Source organism: Conger conger, chromosome 9, assembly GCF_963514075.1.
Source record: "Conger conger chromosome 9, fConCon1.1, whole genome shotgun sequence".
NCBI lineage: Eukaryota > Metazoa > Chordata > Actinopteri > Anguilliformes > Congridae > Conger > Conger conger.
In genome coordinates, this window is record NC_083768.1 from 20084743 (window position 1) to 20107332 (window position 22590).

Here is a 22590-nt window from a genome sequence, read left to right on the forward strand (position 1 = left end):
ATGAACTCAGCTCTTACTGTCATTCCACTGGCTGACACGAGTCAAATGGGGACCGACGTAAATTGAACAGCCAAGTGTCATCAAGTGAGAGAACCAGTGAAACAATTGTTCTAGAAAACACACAAAAAAACATTCTAACACAGACACAGAGGTAAAGCAGCGAGTCTCACCTGGAATGCCCGGAGGAGTTTTCAGGTACTTCCCGTTGAAGTGCTGTATCACCACCTCACACTTTTCAGTGGACTCCATTCTAAAATGGGGGAAGAGAGTCCAGTCACCATGCATCTTCAGTGGAGTGGCTAAGAGAACACAGTGCCCACTGCCCTGCTGTCTGGCCACTTGACTGGGAGCCTCTCCAAAACTCGACCGACCGTTTTTTGCATATTGTCCACCATGCCTGACAGCAGCTAATTTCCGCAGGGCACTCGCAAATGAAAACAAATTGACAGCTAACAAAATTGCAATTATTATTGATTCAGGTTTCATTATCAGACAAAAAAAAAAAAGAATTTCAATGGTGTACAATTACCTCTGCCAATAAGCTTACAGCAACCTTCCTTGTTTTTAGCCCTGGAGTGTAATAGGTTTACAGCTTTAAAATGGGAGAAATTGGTGGGGAAATCAGCTATTCCTTCCTATTGCTTAATCCTTAATCCTGAAACTGGCCCTGGGACTGTTATGGGAAATGACTGGCGGAACAGGAGAGGGAGCGGGGCTGGGCTTGGCTGGCAGCGTAGCGCTCCTGCAGAGCCCTAATTAGGCAGTCACGGGTGTCCGTCCTGCCAGGACTCAGAGAAGAGGGCTGAGCCACCAATTCCGCTGATCATTAATGATGTTAGGTTGTCCTGTCCAAAGTGATTATGCTCCCAGCTGGTGTAAATCGAGTCTGATGGTGGTGATGTGGAATGCAGCAACACTTAGTGAAGTTTATTCTCTCTAATATCCCTCTGTCCCCGAACATCTGTGGAGCTGGGGCCTGCTTTCCGTTACGGCCCTTCTTCCAATAACCCGGAAGTGGACAGGTGGCAATGGTGAGACAACGCTCACCAACAGCCAAGTGTTCACTGAGCGTGTGCAGACCTTTACCCAGAAGAGCATGTTCAGTGGTGGCAGAGCGGGTAATAAGAGAGGTTTGAAAGGCTGATTGGCAGAAATCACACACAAGGAGTTGGTTAAATCCAGGAATCACACACAATGTGGCAGAACTTCACACACGCAGTTCTGGTCTGCTATTAATTCTTCCATCACTTAACACACACACACTCACACACACATGCAAGTGTGCACGTACATAAACACGCACACACAAAGAGGAGAATGACCTCACATAGCTATCAAAATTGTTATACTGTCCTATACAGTACAGACTACTTTGCACCATACTGTACTATAGAGTACCGAGTTGACGTACTGGTTCCGGAAGTAAAAAATCCCATTCATATTCGCCATAGAGGATTTGATTTGTGAATGAGTATGCTTTAAAAGTGAAAGGTAGATTTACCATGAGCTACCAGATGGTGTATGCTCCTTTAGAATCATTCTGTTGCCAACATTCTTTTTTAAGTACTGGTTAAAAACTACAACACCCACAATCCTAGAGTACTGTTACCACAGAGATACACCACACGATTACAATCCATTTAAAACACAAAAGTGAGTGGAAAGCGATTTGATTCCATCGTTTGCAATGCTTTATGGGATGTACAGTTCACAGTACTGTTACGTACACAGTACACAAGTACCTCACCTTTGCCTTTTTTCCATTTTCTAAAGATGTTTTTGCTTGAATTTAAAAAAATATATATACATGATTAATCTGCTAGGTGCATGGTTTGGTTCATGGCTTAAACCGCTTTATCTAGGAACATTTAGAAATGTCTATGGCAAAAATGAATGGGAAAATCTCTTCCGGACCCATAGGGGTTGACGATGCCTATAACACCTCGGTACTCCATTTTGAGTGCCTGAGAGAAGCCCTTTGGGGCAGATTGAGAGGAAGCCAGTGAAGGGCATCCCCAGCACAGGAGAGTACAGGTGAAACACAGGACGGTCAGAGGAGGGGAGAGGGGGTCTCACACCTGGCGAAGCCCACCCCTCGGCTGACTCCGTTGGCGTCCCTCAGTATCCTCGTGGAGATGACATGGCCGAAGGGCTTCAGCATGGCCTCCAGCTCCTGCTCGTCCATGGACACCGGCAGGTTGGAGATGTACAGGTTTGTGGGGTCCTGCTCCTGTTGCTGTGGGGAAAAGAAGCAGGAGATTGGTCTGGGCGAATGAACACTCACTGATTGGGGGAATGAACACACCGCAGCACCGGTCTACGCCCGAGGACACACGGGCTATTAGAGCAGAGCGCATTGTTGACCCCAGACAAGTGCTGCCGGCTTTATTCCTCACACCGCACCGCAATCCCAGTGGAGCAGAGAGGGCATGACAGCGAACGCAACGCCTGTCTAAACTTTGAAAACGAGTTTCCGAGGACCGTAACATCCTCTGTGTTTTTAGGACTCTGTTTCAGGCAGGTTTCGTCATCTTGAGAAATTAGCAAAACCCTGCCTGACAGTTCCTGTCAATTTTGTGCAAGCAGAATATGCAGTCTTGGGCATTAGCATCTCAGCGGAAGAGGATGTCAGCTGTCAGCTGCACATCGGCAAGGAAGCTGGACTTAAATAAGACATATGTACTACTACATTATAGGCAGTCTGTATGTAATATTTCATTGTGTAAAACAGCTGAGAAATTGGCTCCTCTTCAATTGTTTTGACACAACAGACTTGTATAAAATGTCCATATGATTTAGGTGCTTATATATCTCCAGCTTCTCAAAAGCAACACTCATTAAAGCTAACATATTCATAATTATTTAGGCCCAAGAGATCCTTCATACAGTACAAGTAGAACGTCCTTCACTGCAGAAATAACAGCCAGTATTAAATAACAGTATTTCACAACATCGCTGCCAGCCTGGCAGCAGATAATTAATTCATTTATGCGGTGATAAAAAGGAAAGGCGGTCCTGTTGATACAAATGCACTCAACAGTAATAGTTAAAGACTAGGTGCAACTTCTGTAAGCATTTTAAGAAATCTGAAAGTTGGTTAACTTGACGTACTAAATGCATATACAGACAACAGCTATTACTAATCTTGGTAATGTATGTCCGACCAATTACCTCCCCTGGACAAAATATCTTCCCGCTGGCTTGCAGAAGCCACCTCGAAGCCTTACGACGCAAATCGACCGCACTGAATTACTGGAACATCATTTATCACCATTATCACGGATGTGTGCCCCTGGAGCGGATTTGCGCAGATATCTCAGGGATGACTGCATCCGTATACATAATCAAGATTCTCAGAGATGGGCCTTTAATAACGGCTTGACTCGGTTAGCGAGCACCCCCGTATCCGTCAGACGAAGAGGAACCGCGCCATTATGGAAGTCACCGTGGCAAATAAATGTTGTAATTTAAAACTTGCATTATCCGGAAGCTCCTCATATCTGTATAATGGCTGTTTGTGAGGCAATGAGGAAAGGGCACCATTAGGGGATTCCTCTGCACTCTGTAACTGCACTGTATAACACACCATCGTATTGAACCTATGCATGCAAGCATTGACAATATGGCCACAACACTTTCTTTCATTAGGTTTGGTACCTGTAGATATGATATTTACAGTATGTGTACTGTGGACATGAACAATTTTACATTTGTGCGGATTCTAGCCTGTGTGTTTCCATGTGTAGGGTACATGCACATGATTTTGTGCGCCCGCGTGCGTTCCTGCGCTGTGTGCCAGAATGCCGGAACGTTCCGGAGTGTGAGATGAAAGGCCGGAGAGGAGATGTGAGAGGAAGGGTCGGTGTGGGAGAGGGGTGGCTGCGTGCTCGCTGGCCGTGGGTTTAATTTGGTCTAATACCGGCCTGGCGCACTCGGAGCCATGGCGGTGTGCCGTAAATGAAAGCGTAATTGAGAAGTGAGAGCGGGGTAAGGAGCAGCGGAGGCTGATCTCGTGCAGAGGAGCGAGGTTAATGGAACGCCTGCAGGCTCTCCAGCTTCTAATGATGATAATTCCTCCGCTTCCCTGCCGTGATGAGAAAGCCCCCCTGTCTCCCTCTCGCTGAGCGATGGGGAACCTCTGAAGAGCTGACGGCCGGTGGCCATGACTTCATACTTAAAGTCTGTCCCCTTCACCTCCACGCAACGCCAGTACATATAGAGGTGGCTAGAGACAGAGAGAGAGAGAGAGAGAGAGTGGGAAAGTGTGTGTGAGAGAGAGATAGGGAGAGGAAGAGAGAGAGAGAGAGAGAGAGAGAGACAGAGAGAGAGAGTGTGTAAGAGAGAGGGAGAGAGAGAAAGAGAGAGAGAGAATAAGTGGGACACAGTGCCTTTTTTAACACAGTGGTGTAAAGGGTAGGTGGTTGGAAGTGCAGTGCTCTCCCATGGGTACAGTGCTTTTATTAATTGATATGATGAAAGAGAAACAGATGGGCTTTTACAAGAGTTATATTTCACAGCCCCCCCCACCCTTGGTAAGTCCTCCGTGTCTGCTGAAAATGGGGGGGGGGGGGGGGGGGATCACTGCTGCTATTAAAGTGTGATATTACAGCCCGGTCAGCTCAGAAAGAGGGCTTCAGGGTTATTAAAGCAGCAGTGCTCGTAGCTTTCTTTACAAGACTCTGAGAAGTGTGTGAGTCCCACTCCAGCCCAAGCTGAGAAGTCTGGTGTCTCTGACTCCAGCAATGTAATGCCATTAGATTATGCTATATTACTGTATTAGCTTCGTATACAGCTTCTCATGAAATTTCTGTTGTAATGGTACTAGGTACGATCTGTAAGACATGCACCACATTAATTCATGCGCCAAATGTTCTCGGACACAGAATCTAAGGGGAACAGCAACAACAGAGGGAGAGAGGGTGTGAGAGAGCAAGAGATGGGGAGAGCAAACAGGAGCGTATCCCCACTCCACATCAAAAGTGCTTCGGTTACAAACGTTGAAAGTTTGGGAATTAAAAAAACACCACACAAAACAACAGCAGCACAAAAAGCGCTGTCAGTCAGAGACCCGCTTTGATGTGCCGTGGGCCTCCCCGGCTGCAGAACGGGGGGATCTCTCTGCGGCGCTTTGAAGCTCTGTTGTCAGACGCGTCCCCCTGCAATTCCCCGCCGTGCCGCTGAGCGCTGTGCGACCACCGTGCCGGGGAGGTGATTAACCGCGCCCGGTCGTGTTTTTAATAACCGTTTCTGCACTGTAAACCTCTGACTGCCCGAGGCGGCGACGTCCACAGCTGCATGATTGTAATGTTGCCCCCATTGTCTGCAACTTCAATTCAAACTTTCAACTGAAAGACACACTGTACCAAGCGAACCCTGAGTATGATTTCAGTTGGGTTCGAATATTGGTATAATTAAACCAATAAAGTTCCTCACGGAACTGAATTGAGTGTATGACAGTGGTCTCCAACCCTGGTCCTAGAGAGCTACTGGGTCTGCTGGTTATTGTTTTCACCTGAAAATCTGCACCCTGTTGAGACCCAGGTAACCAGGTGAGGTGAGTTAACTGTGTAATCAAATGATCTAATTGATTAAATAAGTGCAGGGTAACAATGAAAAACAGCAGACCCTGCAGCTCTCCAGGACCAGGGTTGGAGACTACTGGTATGTGATATGTACAACAACAATGTTGCAGTTTGCTGACAAAAAAATGACTTTGCCTTCCATGTTCCTCAATCTTTCTTCCCTATAAAAGAACAGCAAAAAAGTTACCAAGAATTTGGAGATAGATAAACGTCAGTGCCTGTCGCGCCCCCTGACTCAATCCGTCAAATTTGTGTGCTGATCGATCCATCACTTGGCTTCCCGACTGAGATCTAGAAAGCAGCCAAAAGCTAAGGCGATTGAATCCTGTATTTGGCTGCGGGACAAAGTCGTTCTGCCACAGAAAATCCAACCCGTAATTCTCAATGCAGTGTAAGAAAAAAACACAGAGGGAAATCATTTTACTTGGGATTGGGTATGCAGACAGACTCTCCATAGATCATACCATTCTGGTTTGCCAAAAGATAGCAAGACATGTCTTTTACCACTTTAGCGATTGGTATGGTTTAGAACGCCATTGCCTGCCAGCTCATCATTGAATTGCATTCATGTAATGGGAGCATTACCAATATGGAATTCCTTATCCTAACACAAGAGGATTATAAGGTGCAATTAATGTCCTTTATTTTTTAAACAATGGATGAACATGCATTGTGACCATAGATAGACAGCAAATTCTATGCAGTGCACAAAGCATTGTGATTTATAATGAATCATTTTTGAATGTCACCAGCATAACAAACATACTTTTGTTTGGAAGATGCGCCCAGCATTTGGCCAGGCTCTCCTTCCTATCCAGTGAAATATTAATTGGGCAGGGAGTGAGGCTGCTTGGCGGAATGGCTCAGCTTTGTTGGCAGGGCTCCGGAGTGGGTAAGCGTGTGCCATTCATGGCAGAACTAAGGCTTTTCACACACACACACACACACGCACACACACACACACACATGCAAGCGCACTTACACACACACGCGTGCGTGCACAAACACGCACACACACACAAACACACACGCCTGCACACTCACACGCTTACACATGCACGCACACACACATGCATGCACACACGCACTCACACACACCCACACATGCGCACAAGGTCACACACATACACAAGCATGCTCACACGCACACATGCATGCTCACATACACACACGCACGCAAGCTTACACACACACACACAAGCGTGAAAGCTCACATGCACACTCACAAACACACAAATGCACAGGCATGCAGACAGAAATGAGAACACACACACTCACACACCCCCTCACACACAGAAATGAACACACAATCTCCATTATTATGACAGGTGGTCATGCAGTCATGCTCATTGTAAGAACATCACACCTCATAAATGAGAATCACCTCAGTAGGCCTTGGGAAAACACACAGAAATGTGACAAGCTCTTTCCACAGCTGAAATAAAGAATACATAATTGGGGAGTGGTCCATTTCATGATTCTATCCTTTAACAAAACACTGGTCTCTAAAGCCCTGAGCCTCGGACATGATCAGAAGCAAGGATTGATGGAAATGTCTTCTGCAGTCCTGCTTCGACAAGACTTCGCAGAATTTCCTACTCATATTTTTTTGCCTGTCTCTGTACTTTGGTGTTATTGTCTTGTGTGCCTTAGGAGTCCCTTGGGTTTTGGACTGAAAGCCTGCACGGCAGGACATGAGAAGCACTGAAGTCTGACATATAAAAGCCATAGAAGATATGTACTTGTGGCTGTCGCGGTATAGAGTAGGCTCTGACATATTTACGCCCAAAGGGAATTACATCTGAAGTGTAGTGGTGTAGATGGTGTGACATGCCCTTCCTGCAGGAAATGCGCCCCTGTCTCTGGGAAGTGATGGCGTTACTGTGCACAATACAGGCGAACATATAGGTCATTTTGTGCTGACAGGCTTTGCAAGACGGATGCCTAAAGAAAGTGTAGTCGATAGTCTTAAGAAAAAGGTGTTTAATACGTGTAATAAGAATCACAGAATCAACCAATGTGTTCACTCCAATGGCATTTGAGATAACAGGTAGCCCAATGGTGAATATTTCTGGCTTTGGCTGGGTGCATTTTAGATAAATGTAATAATTAAAAAATTTAATTGGAAATCAAATGTAATGCCCTAAAACATCAATGCGTATATATTGTACAATGCAGCATTCTAATGCCCAGTTGATGAAATTCAGTTTATCTCCAAATAAATTAATACATGTGAAATTAATACATCGGTAACATTCAGGATAATTTATCTGTATTACATTACTGTATTCTCAGCTGGACTTTATATTTCCACTGACAGTATTAAACTATTTTGAAAGATTACAGTACACTTACTGTAATTAAAGACAACAGCCATTATCACTATACACAGCATCGGGTTGATGAGGGACTGCTAATGGCTGATTACCATAAGTAAACAAAAAGACACAAATGTCTTGTAAAAAACTGTTTGTTTTATCAAGAGGATATCCAGTATACCCCAATATAGTGTGTTACTGCACACATATGAAGCACACCACCCCCACAGAAATGAACATAATTACAAACAAAAACAAACACAAATCCACACAAGCATGCACACACACACACACACACACACACACACAGCTTTGGCCTTTCTCAAACAAGTAAAACACCTATGCAGTATAGCTCTCAACCCTCATACATTTTGATGAAGGGTTAATGCAAATTTAAATGGGTCAATATGTGTTTCACTCCCTTCATCATCACCTCTGATCTGATTCCATCTCTCCCTCAGTGAGCTAATATTCCACAAATTAAAATTTTATGCCAGGCTCATATCAAAAATACATTATTAACTCAGAAGATCATTGCTTCCATTTAACCCTGCCTTTAAGCACAGAAACACAAGCCGTGACTTATGCAAACTGACAAAAATAAGCCGTAGTTTTCATATTCGTAGATATGCATTGAGCCAGCTCCAAAAAACTGCATTTCTATCATTTCCAAAGCTATTTAAATCAAATGTAAGCTCTTGAAATCTTTTTTTTTAATTGTATTATTTATTTAGATTAGGCTGCTGCTGTGATTCTGAGATCATATTCAGCCTTGTGAAATAATTTATATTATAATCTTACAGGACAGAATTGGCTTTCCTGATTTCATTTGCGAGAGGTTGGCCAGCTACAGCTGTCTTAATCAGACTTCCAATCCTCAGCAGGAAGGCCCTTTCTTCATCGAGGCCAACGGTTACTCTGAATAACAAGCCATTAACTTTTCAACACTGTGCCTGTGCAAGCAGGGTCATTACTGTGCTAATGGCTGGCAGAAGAAACTATGGACGGTTTTATCTCTCCTTGGGCTGAACACCACTGCACTGCTGAGGGGTTGAGACATCTCTATTCTCGCCACTTCTTAAATTAGTGCTGACACGAAACTCACCTGAACCACATACTGTAGCACTCCCCACCTGCCCGCTGGCAATAATCAGTTCTGACACTAATTACGTCTGTGACACTAACCGGCGGTGTGTTTCTTACAACGGCGAAACAACAGGGAAATGCCGGCCCAAATGTGAGGAGGAAAACAACATCTCCACCAGTGCGATTCCGCATGAAAAAACAGCCTTGCAATTCTGGGAAAGCGCATTCGTCAACAATGCTGTGCATGTTCAAAAGCACGTCCAAAAGCACCTGCCAGCTGAAAAATGGCTTCTCACATGGGTCGTCTCTAATATCAATTCCAAAAAATAAAAAGGGCAAGAACTGTGACAGACAGGGAAGCAGGTTCTGCTTCCATGTCCTAAGAACAGGGTAATTTATTAACCCTTTCCCACCAACTACAATCCTTCACAAGCTTTCAATTTGACAAACGAGAAGAAACTTCTCATGAAATCCATGACATCGACTCATGTTCCGCATTTAGTAAACAACGTAACTTCATTCCTCAAACATAGGTACTGTATATGCAAGGCTGTTAGTGGATAACTTTTTTTTGCAATGGAGGAAATGTAAGTTTACTGGTTGTCAACAGACAAAGTCCCTGTTGAAAGCTAGGTTTTCAGACAGCTGGTAGCTGGTTGACCAGTTCAGATCAGTTTGCAGCTTGACATGGTTTGACCAGCTCAAGCTATGTTTTGAAACCGTTGGTAGCTGCTACCAGCTCAGACAAGCTACCAGCATTAGCTGGTTGACCCAGCCAGATACAAAGATAGATTGACCATCACATTTTATGGCGTTGTGACCAGTTTGGCCATGCTGATTGATGAGCTCATACCCAGACAGGCCAGCTTATGACCAGTCTGACCAGCTACATTTTCAGGATTTTACAGACAGTCAGATACAGTTATGATTGGTTTTCCTAAAACATGGCGGGGCTGCAAAGTGAATGCTACGGAACGGGACGGTTTGTCCACGGTCTTATGGCCATCCACACTATGGTCCACGGTACACGGTACACCCTCAGAATGTGTCTATTCTGTGCTAAAAGCTATCATCCTCCAAGGGAATCACTTCTGCAGCTCTAATGGTCTGCATAGCTCTGTGCACCATAAAGATTAGCTACCCGTATCCTGCCTGCCCACCACTGTATCGACTCAATCAGGGTACTCAGCCAGAGCTGCACGACCAGCCTTCCTACACAGATCACTGCAGGCAGCATTCTTCCTGCAGATAGTACACACACACACACACGCACACACCCTCACCCTTACAAGCACACACTCATGTACACGCACATGCACATACAAGCACACACACACATCTGCACTTGCACACACACATATGCACACACATAATATAATACACACACAGTTTTGGGAGGACACACCAAGGAAAGCAATCTTTTACACTCTTTAACTTCTTTCTGTAAGTGGCTGCTACAATGTCTAGTTTTTGACTTCTTTTGCCATTGAAGAGAGCAGAGAAATGCGGAAATTTAAATTGTAAACACATTGGCGACGAGCTTGAAGGGAAGTGAAATCACATGAAAGGGTCCTTCCCTCCTTGTAAACCACAAAAAATTCCACTGGAGTCACTCACATAGGTGTAGTACGTGGTTCATAAAAAGCACTTTCTTGTTCAATTTTCCAATCTATGTTTCAAGGGTAAAAACATGTTTGTGAACAAGGAATACTGCATGTCCCTAAGACATCAAACTGAAAAGGAGAGTAATGGCGAGAACAGATGGTAGGATGGGACTTTCAGCCTGTCTAAGCACTTACCTGTAATATAAAATGAATAACAGTATGTTGAATATGGTTTTTGAAGGTTGCCAGAGTCTCCACTAAACATCCTGGCAATTTATTGTATAGGCCAGAAAGTCAGAGATTGCTTTATGTAGCACTTCAGAATGCAGCTGATTCAGGATAAGGTGTGAGGGGAGCTCACACCAGGGGAACCAATAACTGCATTGTGATTAGTCAGGAAGAGGGAAAGCCCTCCGGCCTCCATTTTGTATGAGAGCGTACGTGGTCACAAATCAAATCAGCGAAGTGAGTAATTTCCTCCAGAGCTCCAGTGTGATAAAGGATACGTGCGGTGGCTTAATTTAACTCTGAACAAAGCCCAGCACACACCTGCAATGTCCAGTCATTGTCGACTCTTTCCTCATGAGCATTCGAGGGAATTAACAGCAGATGCGCAAAGCATTCACAAACTGCAAAGCGTTCGCAGACCGAAAAGCAGAAGGAAGAGAAAAAAAATTAAAATGAACATCGAGCTTTGAGGACCAATGGCGTCGTGCTCTCCCCGGCTTCACGCAACCGAGAACAAAGACGTCAGCCGCGGTTTCCCGGAACTATCCATCAGCTGCCTGTCATTAATTTTCCAAACGTGTTTACAGGCAGCCAAATGAATTTATGATCCATTGCTTCGCCGTGAATTCTAAACCCGGAAAACACATTATGTATTGATGGGGACTGTTCAGAAACATACAAAGGAAAACAGGCTGCAATTACGTGGGGTTCTCAGTCTGCTTGATATTCAGGGGCTGGCTGCGCTCGCCGGCCCTGAGATTGGAAAAGTCTCTGCCCGTGCAGCCATGACCGTGACGCGCACGCAATGCATCAAGAGGAGAACTCCGCCCGCCACGTCTGAGGGAGCCTCGCTTGTGAAACAGTGAAATATTGAAAAGAGTATCGAAATAGATTTTCAATTTTGCATGTGAATGTGAGAGGGGAAAAAAAAGAAGAAGCTGAGAAGCAGATGGCCTGTCCAATCAAATGGAGGTAAAGTTTATCTTGATTGCAGTCATCGTGTGAAGGTGAAGTGAAGAGTCTTGGTTGGAACACCAGCCCCTGGCAGAGTGGTATCCATGACCTGTCTTTACACTGTGGGACGCTGACAGATAACATGCCAGCAACCTTTCCAGCCTGGAATGCCAGCTCCAATTACCAGCACTACCTGGGAACGGAAGGTTTTTGGCCATATATCAATTGTCCCTTATGAATCAGGGTAAAGGCGTCAACCTGATTGAAAAGAATTCACAATTAAAAGTGAATTCACGATTAAAAGCTATTATTTCACTGAAACGGTACACATTCGATGCACACTACAACAAAAAGACATTCAAAACAAATCCAGGAACAAAAATAATGAAAAATATGATTTTCTGTAATGGCCTGCTGTGAAAGCCTCACAGACTTGATACTTCTTTTTCTATTGTGTAGGCGAATTTATTGCATTTCACAGCTGAAAAAAACAGCTAGGTTTTGAAACAGCTGGTAGTTGCTTGACCAATCAAACCCAGCAAGGCCAGCTTATGGCCAGCTTGACCAGCTCAAATTTCAAGCTGGTCAAGTTGGCATAGCTTGTTTCTCTCACCAGTCCCATCAATTCAGCAAAGATTTCCATGAAGCTGAGAAGAGCAGAATCTGCCCGTGGCTGCTTTAGTTATCCAGATCAGGCTGGGGAGCACACAGACAGCACTCTGCTCTGTAGGAGGTTCCATCAATTAATGTCTGGAGTCCTTCCTCTGTGCATAGGGGAGATATGACAGAGATGACCCAGGCGCAGAGCCAGATACAGAGAAAACACTCAGGAAGATATAATCAGTCTGCGCAGAGAGGGGCCTGTGAACCTTGAACTCTGTAGCGAACGCGTTTCATGGTCTCTCTGCAGAGGAAGTGGGAAGGCCCACAGAGGCCTGGAATGACCTCATTTAAAAGCTGGTCTCTTGTATGGGGGAAAAGAACCTTGAAAGGCTTTCATTGTAGTAATTGATTATAATTTTCGGTGATAAGGAGGGAAACTAAAGAAGATAGACTTCCAACAGTCGCATCGTGGTAGTAAAATCATTTAGCTAATCGTTAGCTAATAGCTAATCGTTATTATTATTATGATACATTTCTTAAAACATTCATTAAGCTGGATTTTTTTGACTCATTCACAAATACCACAGCCTTCTGGCTGTATTTTTCCTCTGATATTTGTTCATCAACTTGAACAAGACAAAAAAAATGAGACACTCTTCTCGTCTAATCTTGTGAATAGTGTAGAATTGTGAAGTGTGCCATTTGTTTGATGACTACTGCTTTGTGTGAAACGAGACTGACTAATTAATAAGTGTAGACGGAAGCTGCTGCATGGCGACAAGAACATCTTTTAAGTGAACGCAGATCATTAACTAGCCTGCCAGTCTGGAGTGGGCTCTTGAAGGGGCGGTGTTCTGTCCTTTCATTCTGGAAAAGGGACACGAGACGCTGATGTGATAATAGGCGGCACAGAATGGCTGCTGAAGACCAGCTCCTGCAGTATTCTGTGCATCCTTATATTGTCAATCAATTATTTGTATTTACTTCTGCACAGTGCGTAAATTGGAGGTCTGTGGATCAAGTAATTATTTCAATTAAGCGCGGCACAACTTCAGCTTCGGGCTCTCTAGGACCTGGGGGATACGACGGGGAGTCGGGTGAGCTCTGGCAGGCTTTGGCCAGGCAGTCCGGCATGTTCCTGGCTGCACTCCACCAGCAACAAGCTGCAGGACCAATGACGTGCGGTCTGGCAGAACGCTGTCAGGTGGTGCAGGCTACAGTTACATGACACAACACAGAGGTCCACAAACAAGGCTTTGTTTATGTTCTTTTCTGTTTGTCGTGCATTGCTTTGGGGCAGTAGACACGTGGACAGCAAGGCCCCGCAGCAAGGCAGGACACAAATGCTGTGTTAGCGTAGGCATGTTGACTTTCAATTCACTCAATACTTTATCTCCCCCAAGGCCAGATTCGGCAACACGGTATCCCATAAGCCTTTTCTGCAAAAATCAGTGGGTTTGGATGATGCTGATGTTGCTTTGCAGTTGCTGTTTCTGCAGTTGTAGTTGCAGCTTTTCAATGCATCATTGCGTATGTTATAGATATTTTTTTGGAGGCAGGCATTGTTTTTTTGGGGGTTTTGTTGCGCTTGCATTATCAGTCCTGGAAATTCATTATTCTGGTCAACCTGGATGCTGTGGCTTTGTGTGCCTTTATCATTGCCCTGACTGTTATTGTGTTTGCTGTAGTATTTCAGCACTTGCTGTGAGCTTGCTTGCATGATCTTTTGGCTATTGCAGTGTTTTGGCTTTAGCTGCTGTTGCTCTCTCTTTAATGTCAATGTGTTTGGTGCCCATTGCTAGTCTGTGGAAACCCAGGTCACATGACTGCGCAGTTTGCCGTTAATCCCGTCAGTCCCAGCACATGGGATGGGCCACATTCCCAGTCCCCTACTGCTATAATTAGAGTGATTGGAATCAGATGATGCCAAGTTAATTGGAAAGGAATGCAGACGGGGCTGTGGGGCTTTTCCGAACTGGATCAGCTGGAAGAGGAGAAGATGAAGACAGACGAGAGATGGAGAGAAAGAGACAGAGAGAGAGAGACAGATGGAGAGAGATAGAGAGAAAGAGAAAGAAAGATTCTGAACAGATTTCCTGTTCTTCCTGATGAGAGGAAATAGGGAAACTTGTCATAGGCCGAAAGGAGGGCCGTCACGCATCTCTGTATGCACGCCTCACTGCACTCAATGGAGAAATGCACACAGGCGTGTATTGGTTTTGTTGTGTGGATGCTGGTGATGTAAAATATATACACTAAGTGAGCACTTTATTAGGTAGACCTGTACACCAGCTTGTTAGTGCAAATATTTAAACAGTCAATCTTTTGGCAGCAACTAAATGCATAAATGCATGCAGGCATGGTCAAGAGGTTCAGCTGTTTGACTGTGGAATGATTGTTGGTGCCAGGCAGGGTGGTTGGAGTATCTCAGAAATTGCAGCACTCTCCAGGCAAAAATGCGTCGTTAATGAGAGAGGTTTGAGGAGAATGGCCAGACTGGTCAAAGCTGACAGGAAGGTGACAGTAATGCAAATAGCCTGTTTGTCGTGCAGCAACATTGCAACAGTGGTATGCAGAAGAGCATCTCTGAAAAAAACAATGCGTCAAACGTCTCAGTGCATAGGCTACAGAAGCAGAAGATCAATAAGTTAAAAAAAAGAAGTCTAATAAATGCCTAATAAATTGCTCAGTGAGTGTATATTTTGAAGAAATTCATCACATTGCAGGCTGTAACAGTACATATCCATGTATAGTAAATAATGCAGCTTGCCATGCTCTCATTCAAGGTAAGTAATCTAAGAAATATAATAACAGAATTATATAAAAATGTATATAATAATAATAATAATAATACTAATAACGTTAAGTGCATCTGTGACTAAAACAGCAAGTGCTTGTCACAGTGTGGGTTGCAGTGAAATTTGCAGGCATGTTGGTTTAGACTCCCCAGATTTGTAATTTACAATGTCAAAAAATCAATGATAGTGACAGGCTGATTATTTCATTTTGGAACACAGGCCATATACCACCGGTTGTGGTCTTTTTTAGCATGGGTCATGAATCAAAGTGGATTCTATAAAAAACTATTTTGCTATATTAAAAAGAAATTGGCAAGATCCAAACAGAAACATGAAAATTATGATTTTTAAAATCATATAATCCTACACTATAGTACATGTGCAACTTATACAAATCTTTATATGCAGACTAAATTCGCTTACAGTACAGCAATAGGTATGATTTTAGCTGAGGAACATGTCAGATTTCAGACAAATGCATTGCATTTCATTCCACTGCCTGTATGGGGGGACAGGGTCACCATCCAAATTGTCAGCAGAGACAAGAACAAGCATGTTCCCTACATCAGTCCAAAATGGCCATGATTAACAATTGTGTGCAAAGGAAGAACAGCTTGTAAACAATATGAGATGTCAAGCCAGATTATCCCTTGAATTTTAATTGTGAGAAAGCCAGGGCTGGCTCAGGGAGTGATGCCTGGGGTAAGATGAAAGTTCCACTTGAAAGTCGGGCTGATTGTCTTTTGTTTATGCCGCTACACCATCAAATTGTTTCCGCCTTTCAAACTCCGACAGGTACGGAGTTCTTTATTAAAGTGAGACGGGAGGAGGCTCAAAGCAGTACTCAGTTTTACAAAACCACAAAGGTTAGAACCGTATCAAATCAAGGCAGCTTCCTTGTCATTACTGACAAGGTGCATTGTTTTACTGTTGGGAGGTACTGTAGATAATTTGCATGGTGAGTGTTTACTCAGTAAAGTTCTCTTTTATAAACATGTCCACGAATGCTGCCGCAGACTACACTAACTGAAACTCTTAACAAAATCTATTCAATTAAATAATGCTTTATTGGCATGACTGTATGCAAACAACATTGTCAAAGCAATTAGCAAGAAAACAATTAACAATGACACATAAAACAAAGGATTAATACACTGGAATAAAATGCATATAAAAATTAACATATAAATAATAAATAACCAAATCTATTCTATGTCGTGAAAAGCTACGAAGCAGTATAAAGCGATTACTTTGCCCAGTATATTTTCAGAAGCGTGGAGTATTTGTATATATGTTGCATTGTTTCCCTGCTGCAGGAATGTCTTTGTGGTGTTGGTAATACATCCCCTCTCCCTCCCAGAATGCAATTAGTGCTGCCGAGGCCTGATCCCAGCTGACACCAGCTCATTAAATTCCACCGGCACGTTTTCGCTCGCATGCCGGTATTAATCTTACTTTCAAAACTTTAATTCATTGGGAAAATGTTTAGTTTAAAAAGAGGAAGCTCCCTCTCTCTCCCTCCCTTTCTCTTACCGTGCCGTTTCTCTCTCTCCCTCTCACTCTCTCCCTCCCTCTCTCCCACCCACCCTTTCTCTTACCCTCACAGTTTCTCTCTCCTTCTCACTCTCTCTCCCTCTCTTTCTCTCTCACTGATTCTCTCTCCCTCCCTCTCTCTTACCCTCACCGTTTCTCTCTCCCCCTCTCTCTCTCTCTCTCTCTCTCTCTCTCTCTCTCTCTCTGTCTCTCTCTCTCTCACTCACTGTCTATGGCATGTTTAAGATGCTCTAATGACTTGCGCTTTGAGTTTTTCAGATTCAAGGTCAGGTCCAGCAGGGGGATTGTCTAATTGGATGCGTGAGGAGCAGCCCGCTGAAAAGATTCGAGGACGAGACCCCGTTTCCCTCTGCCGAGCCGTACCGACGACACCGTCACCTCCCGGGTCTCCCACTGGCTCCCAGACACGCTGCCTCCTGCAGGCATGGCCTCCGCATGCATCCTTCCACGCTGGGAAATTTAAATACGCCTGACAGCTGGATTTCAACATTATGATCTCTCACAAATTGGTTGTTTTCTGTGGACATAGTCCGGTCCATTGTCTCAGCAACACACACACACACACACACACACATGCACATCCGTGCACGTGCGCACACACACAACAGAAATCTCACTCTAGCATTGCCATAATACACATTGTTGGTGATCAACTGTTTCTGGAAGAGTTACATTTTCTGCCAATCTTCACTCAGTTAAGTGGCCTCAGCTATTATCTGCTTAATTGCACTTAACTGAAGCCATCATTTTCACAGGATGCGCTATTTGCATGTGGTGGTCCAGGTGTAGGTCAGATACTGATTGGGAGGTAAATTAAGCTTATAGGACCCTCGTTCATGAGGACTGGAATTGTACATTTATGGTACACATGAATGGCCACACACAGGGCCTCATTTATCAAACGTGAGCCGAACGTTAGCACAAGTTCAAGTGTATTATAAGGAAACATCTTGGCATAGAAGTAGCTGTAGCACACACAGCCATATAATATAACAAAAGTTCAGATCATGTGTAGGCGAGAGATTACATTTTTTCTCAATTTAATGATTACTGTGGTCCTTACGTTATTTTAGGGGTGTCAATTTAAGTCAATCACAAGTTTTGTGTGCACGCTTTTTGTTTACTTTTGATTGGTATTTATCAACATGCACACGTGGATATGAAAAAAAAGCTGTGTCTACTCCTGTTTGATAAATCCGGTGGAATTTGTTAGTTTGTTTCCAATCACACAGAGTTACAAAAATATTAATAAATGAGGCTCACAGAACGCACTCTGCTTGTGGTGGCCGAGAACCAGAGGAATTCAAACTCTCACACTGGAGTATGGCAAAAGACAAAGTGGCTGGTACAAACTCTATTGGAGGACACAAGGAAAAAAAAGCACAAGGAGACTTGCGGTTAATATGGGGGGGGGGGGGGGCGAGGGAGAGGGGAATTCACACTTTTTTCCTCTCCCAGGGTGTGACGCTAAAGTAGTTGTGCTTCCCGATCTTAATGACCTGCACTTCCCGCTGCGTTTCAGAGTCTGGGCCTGCGCAGTCAGCAGCCTGGGGGTCAGCCAGCTGCTGCGGCCTGGCATTGGCAGAGCGCCGGGGCATCGCGCTCCACTCCGTTCCGCTGCCAAGCCTCGCCGAGCCTCTAATTGCAATTTGTCCGTCTTTCCCGTCGCCGGATACCTGCGCGAGCCGCGTGAGAGCACCAGCTCCAGCGGACCTTCCGGAAGGAACGGAGTGCCTCCCGCACTTTAGAGGCTCCTTCTATCACCGTGCAGACATTACTGTTTAATCACTTGACCTTTCCACCGGTTCATGCATAATGCAGTCATCTGCTGAATTTTGAAAACTCCTCTTTGACACTGTGCTCCGCTGCAAATTTGTCAGCCTGTGATTTACAGCTCGCCATAGCTTTCTTTCTTCTTCTGCAGTTTTTTTTTTTACCGCTGTCGGCCGAGGCTTTCACGGAAGAACTGCTGGCACGTCTTGCGCGAGATTGCTTGGAAAGAATGTATACCGTGCCGGGCCAGATATCATGATGCATATCGCCGCGTATCAGTTATCCTTGTGACTTCAAAGAATATGACTAGGAATGATTTCTCACTGTCTGAGAAACACATTTACCCCAGAAATGTGTAAACGTGTGTTTCTGTGAATGTTGGACAAGAGAAGAGTATATTGTGGAGGCCTGTTTTAATATATGCAAACATCGACCACAAAGAGAGCACAAAACATCCATCCATTTATAAACTGCTGACTCCTGGTCAGGTCTGAGGGGCGCTGGAGCCTATCCCAGCAAACTCTAAGGCAGGAATACATCCTGGACAGGTCACCAATCCATCAGAGGGTACACACACCATTCAGTCACACATTCATACCCCAAGGACAATTGACAAAACCCACATGGACACGGTTAAAACACGGAAACTCCACACAGGAGATTCTAGCAAATTTAAACTAGGTACTTTCTTGCTGTGATGTCACAGCACTGCTCTATTATATTATTATAGATATACATTTTTAGTGATATGCAATATATTATGTAGTAAATGCATTGTACATAATAAAGCAATGTGTTAGTACTGTATAGATACGGGTTGTGATGTATATTGCCAGATGTCTACTGCCTCCTACCTGACTGCAGAGATACTGGCACAGTTTTCTATTTTTATGTCCGTGACAACCAATGAGTGGACACATTAGTGACCTAGTGACCCACTAACACTGCATTGATAGAAGAGTCATGCTAAAAGAGAGACCGGGGTCCAACATTATCACAAGGGAGGGGCATGAAGAAAGCTGGGCTTTCCTTCTTCACTGTACGGAGCAGATAAGGTTCTGCTGCCTGACTGACTGCATGGTTTGTGCCGTGGAGCTCTGGCCATGCGGCTACCCGACGCCTATCTCCAAATGTGCCGTACGGTTCAGTAAACTGATTGGTTCCGCCACGATGAGAATGAACACCCTCTTTCAGGGTACACAAGGATGAAGGAATAAAACATCTGCAAAAAAGTGTTTCTTTTTCCAGAGCAGTGGACACTCTCATCCATGACGTCTTGCTAACCTGATTTATTTTGGTTGCTTGTTATCTATTTATATGGCTGGATATTTCCCTGGAAGATTTCGGGCGTTTCAGTAGCATTTTGTTGAAGATAAAAGCAGTGCAACACCCAGGTCTGGACCCTGCTCTATGCAGGTTGAAGTTTGGCTCCTGTAACGGCGATACTAATTGACGCCTCAGATATAGACAGGCTACTTCGCACGTCTCCATGGTGATATGCGGTCTCGTCTCTGATCTGCTCCTGGGTTCATACTTCCCAGTAGCTAAACGACAGACGCTGTCTGGGCAGTAATGAGTACACTGTCTAAGACAATGAGAGTACGTCCTGTAGTCCTGTCATGCTAATGACCTGGGAAGCACTTTGAAGCTATCCTCGCTGTAATGGTGACTATGAAGCACATTTTTTTCCAGGATCCCCTGAGGGACTCATTAATGGAACAAGTGCTTGGATAGGAGAGCTGACGTCGGATAGGTGCTCCAAGGTGCAGATTGTCAGAATGCAGCTCTATTGGGAAGCGATGCTTAACTCTCATGTGTAGAGTACTGGTGGAGCGCTACTTTGACTAACAGGCTTAACAAACAAAATTCTCCAGTGAAAGCACAGTACAGTAACAAAGCACAATGGATGAGAGAGAGACCAATCATACTGACTCACTTGGCAATAAGCATGCTTGGTAAACATAGTGTGACTGAAGACCAGACTTAGATGCAGGAGGCTTCAGGCTGAAATACAGTATACCAATCAGACAAGAAGTCTGAAGTTCTCTTAATACACATGCAAGCATGTAAGCTACAGGTTGAAAGCTGTGCCAAATGATGTTGCATACGAAAGAAAATACATACAGTAATAGGATCATTTTGAAGCCAGCGTGGTGTTTCAGTGTTTCAGCATGGTGTTTCAGTAGTATTTAATACCTACTTTAAACTCTTTTAAGAATCTACAGTATCAGCAACATTATCTCATATCATTTTTTGTGCTTCAATATAGGCAATATAGTAGAGAGAGAGAGAGAGAGAGAGCGAAAGAGATAGAGAGAGAGATGACCAAGAGCAACTAAGAGACATTGGTATTCAGTTTTCCATTTTACAGAGTAAAATGGAAATGGTATCCTAGCAGCTTCCTCTAACACGACCACTGTGTCTGTGTGGGTACTGTTCTCAGTCGCCAACCTGTTAATTGATTAACATAATGTATCTCATTAGTAAATGCGGCAAGTCTATTTTAATTAAAGGGAAAAATGTTTAGGGATGAAGAGAGAGAGCGAGGGAGACTCTAAAGAAATGCCTGTAATTTGGGTGTTTGTTAACGGGGTGATTTTATCACTTAAAAGGCTCCCATTTACATTCTCATAACCCCTCGCCTTTCATGCCCAAGCTGTTTTCAATATCAAAGCCACCATTTCTTCTGAGCGTCTACCACGGAGAAAGAGAGACAGCGAGAGTGAAAAAGACCGGGGACATTAGCAAACATAAGCTCTGAAAAACAATGCGTCCACTGATGCTGTTGCTCATATCCAAGACTTATTTTGTGGAACGTGAGTGTAATGTTTTGAGAGAGATTGTGACTCTTTATGCTCAGTATTGCGAATTGTAAACAAGGTGGTCTGAGGTACAACATGAAGCTTGGTTAGAGCAAGGGATGCCGGGCCAGAATGTTTTCAACTATTTCCCTATTCCACGAGAGGGGAACTTGTGTCTGTACAAGTCTCTGAGATAAAAACACAAGCACATTATTTGCATCACACCATTCTGATCACGGTGTCAGTTTGATATCATCGGTATGACTCTGTCAGACAGTGACATTAAAGCTCCTGGCGGACAAGAAACTTATTCAGAGAATGCACAGCGGGGAAAAAGAACAAACATTTTTATTCTTCAAATTCCTTTTTTCAGAGATGGGGAGTTATTTACAACTTGGTGTATTTCTAATAAATTTGCTGGGGATGTTCTTGTTAGGACACAATTAGCTAGTGACATTTTGGAATGATATTTACTTGAATTTATCCCCATCCTCATTATTCACATTAATTTAATTGCTAATGATGTGATTACATGAAGTACGATTATAATAATAATCAGCTTCATGAGACCTACATTGTTTATAGGCCACTAAATATATGTGTGAAATGTTACACACAAAAACTGTTTAAAAGTTAGAGAAAATGCAAAATTCTAAAGGTTGTTTAGAACCCATTCACTTTGGTATCCTTGAAGCTCAATATCTCAAAACCACTTAGAACACAGAAAGAACCATACAATTCCAAGGTCATGCCCCAGACTGCAAAGCCAATTTGAAATTTGAAGTTTTTACGAAATGACAAAATCAGAGCATAATCCGATAAACAGAGACGTAACCCGAGGAAGGAGTGACTATACATCAACCGCATGCCCAATACAACGCTTTCAGAACTGTACAGCCTGCCGAAGCTTTGCAGTTCATTCCCACCCGCTCGCTCTCGCTGTAAACAACACCCTCCAGGTAGCCGTGACGATGAGAGAAGGGCCCCGGAGCTCCTGTGTGGGAGATGTTTGGGCGGGGAGGTGTGCTGGCATCATGGGCAGACTTCTTCATCATTATCAGAGGCACCTGGAGCGCGTGTTTCATCGCTCCTCAGGGGACGGCAGGGATTGTTGGAGGAAACTAAGAGGTGCTACTAGAGAGTTTTGCTTCCACCAGTTTCAGCCGGCGCGGATAAAGAGGGTGAACAAAACTGGGTCTAGGCCCCACAGCAAGGAGCCAAAATGGTCTCACCAATATAGATGGAGCAGAATCATTCTACTTCAGGGTCACAAGGAGCAGGACAAGTGC

General features: G+C 44.1%; 1 protein-coding gene across 2 annotated transcripts in view; it reads right to left on the bottom strand.

Annotated features, from left to right (window-relative positions):
- The window catches only part of LOC133136547 (RNA-binding motif, single-stranded-interacting protein 3-like), a 161938-nt gene that overhangs the window by 54862 nt on the left and 84486 nt on the right, over window positions 1–22590 (bottom strand). For both annotated transcript variants that reach the window (XM_061254132.1, XM_061254131.1), the window contains exons 5-6: window positions 2079–2236; window positions 171–250 (exon numbers count right to left, since the gene is read on the bottom strand). In XM_061254132.1, coding sequence (XP_061110116.1) covers window positions 171–250; window positions 2079–2236 — 238 coding nt within the window. The remainder of the gene's footprint in view (window positions 1–170; window positions 251–2078; window positions 2237–22590) is intronic.